Below are 13,128 nucleotides of genomic sequence, written 5' to 3' on the forward strand. Positions count from 1 at the left end.
ACAGTCGATATATCCGCATCGGTGTCGGTCGGATATCGGTATCGGCCAACAAAACGCTGTTGACCGGAGCTGACGGTGACCGGCCCGGGTTGCTCACCAGAAACTGGGCCATGTCGAAAGCCAGGTCCTGGACAAAGGTGAAGCGCTGCTCGGCCACCTGGGCCAGGAGGGCTGGACGGGCTGCCGCCTCCCCCCCCGGGGCGCTGGGGAGCCTGGGTCTGGTGGAGCACAGTGTGACCCGCACGGTCTCACAGCAGTCATGAGCTGAGGGAGAGACAGGAGGATGGAGAGGAGAGACAGAGGAGAGACAGGGGAGAGACAGAGGAGAGACAGAGGAGAGACAGAGGAGAGACAGAGGAGAGACAGAGGAGAGACAGAGGAGAGACAGAGGAGAGACAGAGGAGAGACAGAGTAGAGACAGAGGAGAGACAGAGGAGAGACAGAGGAGAGAAAGAGGAGAGACAGAGGAGAGACAGAGGAGAGACAGAGGAGAGACAGAGGAGAGACAGAGGAGAGACAGAGGAGAGACAGAGGAGAGACAGAGGAGAGACAGAGGAGAGACAGAGGAGAGACAGAGGAGAGACAGAGGAGACAGAGGAGAGACAGAGGAGAGACAGAGGAGAGACAGAGGAGAGACAGAGGAGAGACAGAGGAGAGACAGAGGAGAGACAGGGGAGAGACAGAGGAGAGACAGAGGAGAGACAGAGGAGAGACAGAGGAGAGACAGAGGAGAGACAGAGGAGAGACAGAGTAGAGACAGAGGAGAGACAGAGGAGAGACAGAGGAGAGAAAGAGGAGAGACAGAGGAGAGACAGAGGAGAGACAGAGGAGAGACAGAGGAGAGACAGAGGAGAGACAGAGGAGAGACAGAGGAGAGACAGAGGAGAGACAGAGGAGAGACAGAGGAGAGACAGAGGAGACAGAGGAGAGACAGAGGAGAGACAGAGGAGAGACAGAGGAGAGACAGAGGAGAGAAAGAGGAGAGACAGAGGAGAGAAAGAGGAGAGACAGAGGAGAGACAGGATGACGGAGAGGAGAGAAAGAGGAGAGACAGAGGAGAAACAGGATGACGGAGAGGAGAGAAAGAGGAGAGAAAGAGGAGAAAGAGGAGAGAAAGAGGAGATAAAGAGAAGGGGGAGAGAGGAGAAAGAGGAGAGAAAGAGGAGACAGGATGACGGAGAGGAGAGAAAGAGGAGAGAAAGAGGAGAGAAAGAGCGGAGACAGAGGAGAGACAGGATGACGGAGAGGAGAAAAAGAGGAGATAAAGAGAGAAAGAGGAGAAAGAGGAGAGACAGAGGAGAGACAGGATGACGGAGAGGAGAGAAAGAGGAGATAAAGAGAAAGATGAGAGAAAGAGGAGAGAAAGAGGAGAAAGAGGAGAGAAGGAGGAGAGAAAGAGGAGAGAAAGAGGAGAGACAGAGGAGAGACCAGGATGATGGAGAGGAGAGAAAGGGGAGAGAAAGAGGAGAGAAAGAGGAGAGAAAGAGGAGAGACAGGATGATGGAGAGGAGAGAAATGGGAGAGAAAGGGGAAGAATTGGGGGGGGGACAGCAGGAGGGAAAAGAGGGCGAGAGGGAGAGACAAAATGGTCAGAGATGTACTACTTTGTACTACTTTGACAGCAGTCAGAATATAACTATTACAGTAGTAGATAAGGCAATGCCATCAAGCATCAAAACTGATCGGTGAGTGATGAAACTGAGAAAATATAAAAGAGAAGCAAGTGTAAATAAATAGACACACACACACAGTATGGAGTCGAGATAGTACAGTGTATGAAATACTGTCTGTTGCACAGTAGAAGTAAATGGAATGACCTGTCCCATGTTAAACGCCCCATGGTAAAGCACATCATGTGCAACGTACACCTTGAAGGGGAACAGCGCGCAAATAAGTGTGTGTTGTTTCCCAAATAAGTGTGTGCCGTTTCCATAGTGAAGGTCATATTTGTGAGCATGAGCTACTCATTCACAAAACGAGAAATCTGAGAAGTAAGGATAAAACTTGTAGTCTCTTCAGGTATACAGTTTGGAGCCAATCCATAGATGAATGGGAGACTTTGATTTTGTGGACCCCCAGAATGTTTTTATACAAAATTAGCTTCATTCTATAGTTCTGAAAGACAAAATGTACCCATATACACACAGATCACTCCCCTGGATGTCCTCAGTGTCACTTTTACCATCTTACTCAAGAAAAGCTATAGAACAGTCTAGAACAGCTTCAGATTTTATACCGATGATGACATCATCGGTTTTGAGTTTTAGGATTTTTTTTGTTGATTCTTTTTGTTTTTGGATTTGAGAGAGAGAGAGGAAGATGCTTTATTGACTGGACAGCAAACAAGTGCGCTGGCTGAGGTCTACGCCAGATAAACAATGCTTTCCTTGCATGGGCTACTTATTAGAGAATATCTGCAACTAAGGAAGAATGCGCAACATCCGTGTTATGCAACACTCTGAAAACACACTGCGGTCAAACGAAAATACTAGGTTTAACGTTATACCATCTATTCTCCAACACAGAGAGTGGAAAAATCCCATCAGCATCGACACACAGTTTCATGTCGGCTTGTGTACTAGGATAGTGCTATTTAAGGCATTATCTGTCACATACTGTGGTCTGGGACACACACACACACACACACACACACACACACACACACACACAGACACACACACACACGCACACACACACACACACACACAGACACACAGACACACGCACACAGACACACGCACACAGACACACACACACACACACACACACACACATACACACACACACACACACACACACACACACACACACACACACACACACACACACACACACACACGAAAAAACCCTTGCCGGCTGTGGTTTGGGAGTATGTTGCCAGTAAAAGTGACAGACAGTATGCACGCATTCCACCGCGTGGTTAGCTTAAATAAGGAGTTTCAGGCCAAACACGTCAGAGAAGCCTCCATAGGGGGAAAATGCTTGGATTCTGGTAAACACACACAGCGATCTGAATGTCTACTTTTCTGCACTCTGCTTTTAAATGGATTAAATGCCTGAATTCAAACCAATGAGACCAATCACATAACCTCCATTGTCTTTCGCTCATCTCCTCAGCCCCGACGGAGGCAGAAAGTAGTGTGATTATGTCAGGGGGCATTATCCTCTGAGAGATCTTCTTGGAGTTTTCTTTTTTAAAAGCCTTTTTTGCACATCTGCAACAGATAACACGAGGAGTACCGAGTTGCTGGGGGGGGGGGGGGGGGGGGGGGGGGGGGGGGGGGGGGGGAGTGCGGATCCAATCTGCTGGTATGAATAGATGGGTGCATGAGGCTCAGTATTCTAGACAACCCCGGCGTCAATCTGCGGTGGCGTAATCAGACGGAGCCATGCAAAACACTGCGGCCCTACATCAGTCAGCCTGAGAGAACAAGTCATCCCCTCTAGTCAACAAAAGGAGGCAGGCTCAGTCAAAGTCAACACAAGGCTATAGCTTCACTTGGATAAAGACTCTGCAGGGCAGTGGCTTCCAGATTAATAGCCTACTGGCAGCCAGAGGACAATAAGGAAGCATGATTCACTTCCAATTAAACACAACACCCAGCGAGAAGAGGCAAGCTTCTCATCCTTCTCTTAAGCCTCACGGAACAACACACACACACCCACCCCATTGTAGTGAATGGAGGGGCTATGGAGGCTCAAAAGATGATACGCCACTCTGGTACAATCATTTAAAACAAAGCACATGTTTTGCGATGACATTTCATCGCAAAGTTATCATTTTTGTAACGGTGATTAGGGCTGCAAACTAACGATTATTTTGTTATCGATTAAACTGTCAATTATTTGATCAATTAGTTGATTAATCTAAACAATTAATTTACCAGAAAAACAACAACAATTGATGCAATTTGCAATTGAACATTTCAAAATGTTTTTCAAGTGCTTTACTACTATCATCAGGTCACATGGGTAGTTGCCTCTCTGATACCTACTGAATACCCAGAGTAGGAGATGAGCCATGATGTTTATTTATATCTGTAAATGCTGTGTAGTGTGGCTGCCTAATGTACATGAAAAGGATGAGTAACCTACATGACATTACTGCCTTTTATTTATTGACTCATTATAACTATTTTATTATCTTGAAATAATATAATTTACCAGTTACTATGACGTTGTTTATCATTACATAGTACAATGTATCTATGCCTGTAGCTAATTTTTAAACCACCAGCCAGAGAGATTCTTTACCGGCCCAACATTTTAGTTTGAGTGCCAACGACGAGATTTATCGTCCTAACTCGCCATGCGTTGAGTGCCAATGACAAGATTTCTCGTTATTTAATCGTTATTTCTTTTATTAGCGATATCCAGCCTGACGTTATCATTGGGAATGGCTCTGAGCTCGAAAAGGGCAAATACCGCCGCCTATCGTCTCCCGGATGGTAATGCACATCATTGGATTGGATTGAGTGGCCATGTGCATCAGAAAAAAAGTCCGGTCCAGAGTTTCCCCATCTCTGGCAAGCAGTGTCTGTTACCACATTCACTGGGGAGGCTCGGAGCAGCTTTCGATTATGTGTTTCGGACTATAACGTTGGATCAATAAACGCGATCAATATTTGGAATGGCGATCAGGAATTGGATTAATCTTTTTGCAGAACATCTGATGTGAGTTAAGGACTCTATTTTACCAGTATTGGGTTAATCAGATGTTTTTTTCATAGCGATCACGACGTGTCTGTGTGTGTGTGTGTGTGTGTGTGTGTGTGTGTGTGTGTGTGTGTGTGTGTGTGTGTGTGTGTGTGTGTGTGCGTGTATGACGTTAGTGCTAACCAGGTCATGGATAATAGATTTTCCAGCCCGCTTCTCTAGCGTGCATAAGTACACATATACTATCGATAATCTAGCGTTTATTTGAAAACTATTCATAAATCAGCCGAAAAACGTGTTTTGTGTATTCCACTAAAGGGCTATTATCGCGGATTTCTCTGAAATTACTAGAACTCTCCGAAACTATACTTATATTCAATACGGTATAAAACGGAAATGTACCAATGAAAAAACTATCCGTTTCGTACATGTTGACTGCAAGCAAGTCATTGATAAGCGAGGGGTGTTTTAGACCCATAGCCATAATTTAAGATATAGTTTAAGCGTTCGCAAATATCCCCGACCTCCCATTGACTAAAGCGCTGGCACTCAAGGGGTTATCTGGGCAAAGGGGCGTGGCACCCAATGTGTTTTAATATATCTCCATGTGTTATTATTATGTGTATTATGTGTTATCTCTCCACTCCACACTATGTTAGTGCTTGTGCCAGCACAGGAGATTATAAAAAGGTGATATACTGTATATACATAATGTTAATCAATATCTTCCTTTTGAATAAAATAGGTTCTGGAATCAGGATTGTTAAAGCTAATTAGTAGGGGTGGGGGAAAAAATCGATACGTAGTAGTATCGCGATACTTTGCGTGGCGATACTGTATCGATACAGGTGTGGTATAATATATCCTCATGTAAATATATCCCCCTCCCCTGTGTTCCCTTTACCTGTGCCCCCCCCCCCTCTCTGTGGAATAATCACCCCCCTCCCCTGTGTCCCCAAACCTGTACCCCCTCCCCCCCATCTGACCTATCAAATGGGACCACACACCCCCTTTGTTGAACTATAAAGGGCTCTTCCCGACCACAATCAGGGGTCTTACCTGGGTAATTTCAGCTGATCACCTGGGGCGAGAGCCTCAGCCATTCTCTCTATGTATTCTATCTGCTTGGTTAATAAACCTTGTTATTATCCAAGCCTCGGTTGACTGAGACATTCTTCATCAGGATATCCACAAATATCCCACAATTGGCGTCTACGAACTTGTGACGGACTTTTTGCGTCCTCCCGGCGTGCTGTATCATTCAACTATACAGAGAAAAGTGAGTATAATAGGATGGTCGACCAAAAATGTATGGAAGGAATTCAAATCTTCCCGCTTTTCTCTGTGCCAGGTGAATATTACAGAATGTTGTCAAATATTGAGATCATGGCTGAGTGAGAATAATGTGCATTAATATATCTGATCTGTATTGAGAATCGTACCGGGGAAACGCGTGTACCTGGGTCCTTATCTGGACAGATGTTCTGAAAGGATGGGTTGTCTGTGCTATTCCCGGATTTGGCTGTTGCCAAACCGAAAGTTAGGGCACAAAATAATCGGTTGTTGGTTTGCTAACCCAAGTCTAGCTGATGCAGGCTAAAATATAGGCAACAAGGCAAGAAGCGTGGGCTTATTATGATGTGATATCCATGGAAAACGCTACTCTATTGGAACCTATTAATTACCAGAGTAGCGTCATAATATTCATTGTTTCAACCTCAAACTAAACTCACAATCTCTTCCTTTCCTGAAAACGATGTATTTTGGATTGAATTAACCAATTGATTATACAGATAGCGGGAAGATGACCTGTCTCGGGAGTACGTGAATGTACATTTAACGAGTCGCAGGTCGAAGGGACCGTGAGTGTGATTAAAAGGTATATATAATCTAATATATCGCTGGTAAATTTCGAAGTCAGGTTCGGTCGTTATGGCTTTAATAACGATGTGTAGTTAAATCAAGGGATAAATGCCTTGTCGCAGCAGATGCTGGTCGACTAAACGTACAGCGATCCAATACAGTCAAATATACACACACGTTAACTTATATGTATTAATGTTTGTTTGTCTGTTTAAAGTCTCGTTTGTATGTGCACAGTATAGAACCCGCCGCGGTGCTGTATTGAGTAAAGAAACCGACGGATAGCGCGACGAGCATAGGGAGACGAGTACCGTTATACAGAGGATAACATTGAGGTGCAACTCACGGGACAAACTAGGATAGTAATTTCCGGAATCAACAAAACCGGCCCACGGGAACGACCATTTGGGGAAGTATAGTTTTATCGTTTCAGTTTGTTTACGTTTCACATATGCACAGGCGCGTTCATTCGGTAACAAAACGCTGGTATAGGAATTCCAGGCTATTGAGAGCTCGTGGAAAAATACTGTTTGAATTACAAAGCGTTATTTCCGAGGCGAATGGGAACGCACGAACGTCGCTTGGAGCGATGACGTCACGCTATGCGCGCCGTGAAGTTATTATTTTATATTAAACTATCCATAAGCGAACGTAAAGTGTAATGTACCCAAGGCCAAGGGTGCGTGAAATCCACGTGTAGTATATGTTTTATTTGTATATGTATGTGCGCGCTGCTATTGGAAAATGTTGAGTTGAGGTGGCGAGATGCGGGTTGCTGACGACACGTAACGGATCCAACCCAACACAACAGCTGTCCCCGGTGAGTATAAAAATCATAAATATAGATGCATTGATTGATTGAAAACTTTATTAACAGATTGCAGAATGGGTACAATACAGCACAGCTCAATACACAATTGTTAAGGGGATGCAGACCAGAGAGAGACTTTAGTCTTGTTTACATCAGGGTCCCCCATTTTCAATACCAGATTTGTTTACATCAGGGTCCCCCATTTTCAATTTATCAGAACATATTATGACATACATGACATACAGATAGTCAGTACTGCTACATCTGTACATTTATGACATACTAGATTTGCAAATTCAGTACTTTTTGTGATACAAAAGGAGTCAAGAAAAGGGAGTCATTTGACGTAGAAACTGTACATATACACAACTATAAGTTACAGTAAATTACAACTATCTCAGATCACTTGAGTGTTTATGTTGCTTTAATTTACACATTATAAGTCACATAAAGCTAATTACAATGTCTGTTTCAGAATTATAATACATCTGTGGGCGTACCGGTCATACTGACCATGGGAGCTAAACAAACACTTCCGGTTCCCAATATATGGCAGTACAGGAATTGTCCACATAAACAGCGTTAGATTAGACTTTATAAGCTTTCAATGTTGAAAACTTGGAACACAAACAACATAGATTATGTTTAAAAGTAAGATGTTTAGGTTATATTCACTTGAGTTAATGTGTTTATCTAAAGAACCAATGAAAGATAACTAGCCCTTTCCATTGTAAGACATTTTTAAACATGATTCAAGGTGTGTGAGTCCACATTCATATGATGCTTGTGTACATGTGCGATATGATTGACAAATGATAAACACTATCATTGCATCCTAGGACAGGATGGATGAGAAATATCTGATGTTTTGTTAGGCTCACAGACAGTCAAGGAGAACAGATGGTCTTAGAAAAGAGTGGAAAATTAACATGTGTTTGTATTTACAGATCTGGCTCTGAGGCGAGATGCAAAACAGTGAATGACTACACCCAAATTGTATCACAAAAGACAGAAAATCCAACAATTTGCATGTCAACCGAGAGACAGTGCAGAGCTGAGAGACAATCGATTGACCATTTGGAACAAATCTGCATCCAAATACCCACATGTAAATTTCTTCAGAGTGGGCACTTGGGAGACAAAACAATGCAAATGCCTAGAGAGGACTCTGACCACACCTAGAGACGACGATAGCAGACACCATTGGATGGGCACTTGAAACCCACAGGGTATGCCTACACTCTGACCACAGACTTGGTGGACCAACAGAGAACCACTTAAGTAACATGAATTAGACACCGGTGATGAATTTGCAGTTATGAAAATCTACCTAACTCCCATACTAACAATAACTAACCAGTCGTTTTCATCATCTCTTTTCAAAAGACACATGAATCAGAGAAGTGCCCGAGATGAAAGAGTAATGATGAAAACAACTACTTACAATCCCCTCCTTCTATTCTCTGTTCATAACCAATAACATGCATGACTTTCCTTAGACTATTCTTTTAACAACTAATACTCTCCATGATTGCAAAATTATCAACCACCAAAATTGCAGCACAATTATCTAAATGTACAAGATATCAACAACATTGATCATTTAGCTGACACTTTTATCCAAAGCGACTCACAGGTTCTGTACGACAGGACATCAGGCAAGGCACACCTCTATCAGCTGAGTAACAATGGTCATCAAAGTGTTGAGTGCTACAGTGTAGATTAGTTTATTAGGACAAATGCATGACAGTAAGGTTAGTTAAAACGTAGATGACAAAACAAATGATTGTTTTTCATGCAAAAATTAACTGGCTACCTAGATTTTATGTTTTTTCCCCATGCTATGCTATGATGAGCCATACTGAGATGTGAAAAACGCCAGAGAAGTCGTGGCGAGGTAAGTATCCTGAGGCACACCCAACGCATCCTGAGGTAAGATCAACTTCAATTTAACACCACAGACTATTTTATCTGATTCAAGACTTTGGCCATTCATTTACAAATTTTATTTAAAGTGTAATGCTGGAAGATCTAGTTAGATACAAGATCTGATAAAATTGTAGTGAATGTGACCTTCTTGACGTAAGGAATCACTGCTAATGCAATTGGCTTGCATTTCCTATTGTCAATTAAGTGATTGTATTTAAAATGAAATGAATTAATCCCAAAATGATTTTCCACTTTAGCAGAAAGGCGTTGAATCATTTATGTGAGGAGTTTTCTAAGGCAGTGTTTATCACCCTCAGATCACGAATTGGTGAGAGGACAGGACGAGTGAGACGATGCGCGACCTGAACCACGAAGCTGCGGACACAACCAATGACGATTCGGACAATAAGAAGAGATCTAAAGACGATAAAGGGCGAGAATGTCTCCTTCACTATCGCAGCAAGCGGGCAGCCAGAGAGACGGTATAGGATTACTAATGCTTTCACCAGCCAAGAAATAGGCCTGTCGCAGTACACCTACCCCATCGCCAAGCTGATGGATAAATATGTGCACCTGCGTCAACTACCTATCCCGCTCATAGACGGTGCCACCCCGACCCTGCTGATAGGCTCCGACCATGCAGACCTCATAGTCCCGATAGACCGGGTCCACACAGGGCCCAGAGGCTGTCCTGCAGCAGTCGAGACCCGCCTAGGATGGACATTACAAGGCCCCCTCGCTAAGTCTCTTAACCGAACAGCAGCCACTAGCTGCCTCCACTCCAGAGTGACAGAAGAAGACACCACCCTCCTACAGCATGTCGAGAGGCTATGGACACTAGAGACAATGCCCTTTAAGAACGAAAAGAAAGACATTCGTTCCAAGGAAGACATTTACGCCATAGCACTCCTCGAGCAAGGGACAAAGAGAGTCAAAGTCAACGGAGTGATGAGATACGCAACTCCACTCTTGAGGCGAGAGGGTATGCCCACCTTCCACGCCCCAAAAGAAGCGACGGAGCGGTATCTATTGAACACAGAGCGGCGCCTAGCCAGAGACCCCGCTCAAGAGACTGTGTACCGCGCTGAGATTAACAAGCTAATCACAGCGGGACACATAAAGAAAATTGACAACCAGAGGCGACGACAACAACCGTGGGAGAACCATCCAACCCAGCCCACAGACATCCCCAAGAAAGTGGAGCAGAGGACCACGAAGGAGACTGACCAAGGAGACACTGACGAAGAGGAGATCAACCTTTGACGGCCTCCACCCCGGCACTGCAGACCAAACCCATCACCTGCAGATGGGAACCAGAGCCCCGACCATCAAGGTGGATTCCCATGACAAGATTGTCATCCGTGTGAGAGAGAGCATCCTACTGACTAGCCACTACACCGGCGGGCCCTCGCCCTCCATCAAGTGGTGCCGCAATGACGAGGAGAGGACAGCGAAACCAGCACAACACATTCAAAAACGCCCTGACCACCATGTCTCTGGGCCTGATGGGAGCCAAGCGTGAGCACAGTGGCGGATGTGTGGTGGTGGTGGAGAACAACATAGGCTGCAGGAAAAGACCACTATAGTTGACTGCTACCGGTGACCCTTGACAAGGTACACAGGGAGCGGACGGCGACCTCCTGTAGGCCCCCTCTGAATGAACGACGACCAGTGAATATTCCCGACTGCATCGTCAAGAAGAGACACATAGCAAATGAGACTGTCTTACTGCCACACGACAGGCTCACATAAACATCAACTGAATGTACGATACGTTCAACACACAGCAGGTCACACAGAAGGACACATCCCCGACCGAGAACAGATGATCAACACTTCACAGCAACTGTCAGATTCACAAACAAGAACTGTAATTTTATAATGACAATGAGAAATGATCACAGAGTCACATTGCAAAATGGTATTGTTAAACAGGGCAGAACCAGTTGGATTGTTCCAAGACACCAAGTTTGTTTTGACCACAGAACAATGCATAACGATTATCATAATCACCTTTTATATTAACCACTAGGTTAACGGTTTTCAATTTTATTTTGACACATTAGCCACTAAGGTAATGTCTATTGTATATATTTATTTAATTTTTATGTGTTACTGTTTGGCCCTGCCACACGACCGACAGAGAACACCTTGTCAACAACGACGCAACATCATTCAGATCAATACCTTCACAAGCAGGAAACTTTTCACACAATTGTATGTATCTGCAAAACGATGAACTAGGGATGTGATGAAAAGAAATCAATGAGAAAGCATTAACAATGGTTAGTAATAATGAGCTAAAATGTATTGCTGAAGGAAGAAGTGACCACATGATCACATTACATCACATTTGAATTACTTAGGTTACAAAATTGTATTGTCAGACAAGAAAGAATCAGTTGTTTTATTCTCTCATAGAAGAGGACATGTAACGTTGTTTTGCACCTATATGGTGAACCATTGATAGTATATGCACTAGAATTACATACAGAAGCGATGCATAAGACGTTTTATCTCCTCATTTATAGAGAAGAAATGGAGAAAATTGCCTGATTCTAAGTAAAGACCAACAAAACTGAGGCAATCACAGATGAAAATGACACTCAAACTCAGGGTAAATACAACTGGATCCTAAGTAATTTCATCAAGAATCATCACAAAATGTGCAAAAATATATATATATATTTGTGAACAGTTTCCCATAAGCAATCATGTTAGTTTTATTAACCACCAGGTTAACGGTTGTTAAAATGTTTTTGTACACATTAGCCTTATGTGTAAATCCGATTCCTAATAATTATGAACACAATTTTGTTTTTTCACCCTGTGCATTCTGACCACACAGACAGTGCATGTATTTAATTGGTTTATTACGATGCCTGTATGCACAACGATCACATTAGCTCCCCAGAATCACGACATGAACGACTGAAGGTATGCCAAGATATTTGCACAGCGATAGCTTCTAATGATTATGTTAATTGTTGTTTGATATCAGAGATGAGGACCAATCATTGATATAGGTATTTTGAGCGATTAATAAAAGAAAAGGGTGATATCTATTCCCGCATCTCTGATATCAAAATAACACAGACCGCAGTCCAGTCGATCATGTCATGAATCATGTATGTAAATAATTCTATTAATCATGTATGTAAATAATTCTATTTTAAACTATTATCCCCACTTTTACCTGTTCCAAACAATCCTGGTATATTATACATTAATCTCACCCACATTATAAGAAAGAAAAGTGAGTATTGTGGTATAATATATCCTCATGTAAATATATCCCCCTCCCCTGTGTTCCCTTTACCTGTGCCCCCCCCCCCTCTCTGTGGAATAATCACCCCCCTCCCCTGTGTCCCCAAACCTGTACCCCCTCCCCCCCATCTGACCTATCAAATGGGACCACACACCCCCTTTGTTGAACTATAAAGGGCTCTTCCCGACCACAATCAGGGGTCTTACCTGGGTAATTTCAGCTGATCACCTGGGGCGAGAGCCTCAGCCATTCTCTCTATGTATTCTATCTGCTTGGTTAATAAACCTTGTTATTATCCAAGCCTCGGTTGACTGAGACATTCTTCATCAGGATATCCACAAATATCCCACACAGGGACGCCAAGTATCGATATTTAATTATTCATAAAAAAAAATAAAAAATTATAAGGAAGTTGCATTGTTCATTTCAATACCTGTAATAGTACAGTAGTCCACACACACATGTGCATTCAGTTAAGTTGGAATATGAATGTAATACAAACAGTTCAGTTTGTCAGGTACATGCAACACAGATTACCGGTACAGTGTTTACATCTGTCTGCTCGAGAAAATACCATGTTCTGCAATAAAAATGATTGAAG

General features: G+C 43.3%; 1 protein-coding gene across 1 annotated transcript in view; it reads right to left on the reverse strand.

The window, feature by feature from the left end:
* The window catches only part of LOC311246817 (A-kinase anchor protein 13), a gene marked incomplete at its 3' end in the record, with an annotated part of 78,757 nt that overhangs the window by 668 nt on the left and 64,961 nt on the right, over positions 1-13,128 (reverse strand). The window contains exon 4 of the mRNA XM_084337063.1: positions 98-264. Within this exon, the coding sequence (XP_084193189.1) occupies positions 98-264 (167 nt within the window). The remainder of the gene's footprint in view (positions 1-97; positions 265-13,128) is intronic.

This window comes from Notolepis coatsorum (genome assembly GCF_963971535.1).
Source record: "Notolepis coatsorum genome assembly, chromosome: 20".
Classification (NCBI taxonomy): Eukaryota; Metazoa; Chordata; class Actinopteri; order Aulopiformes; family Paralepididae; genus Notolepis; species Notolepis coatsorum.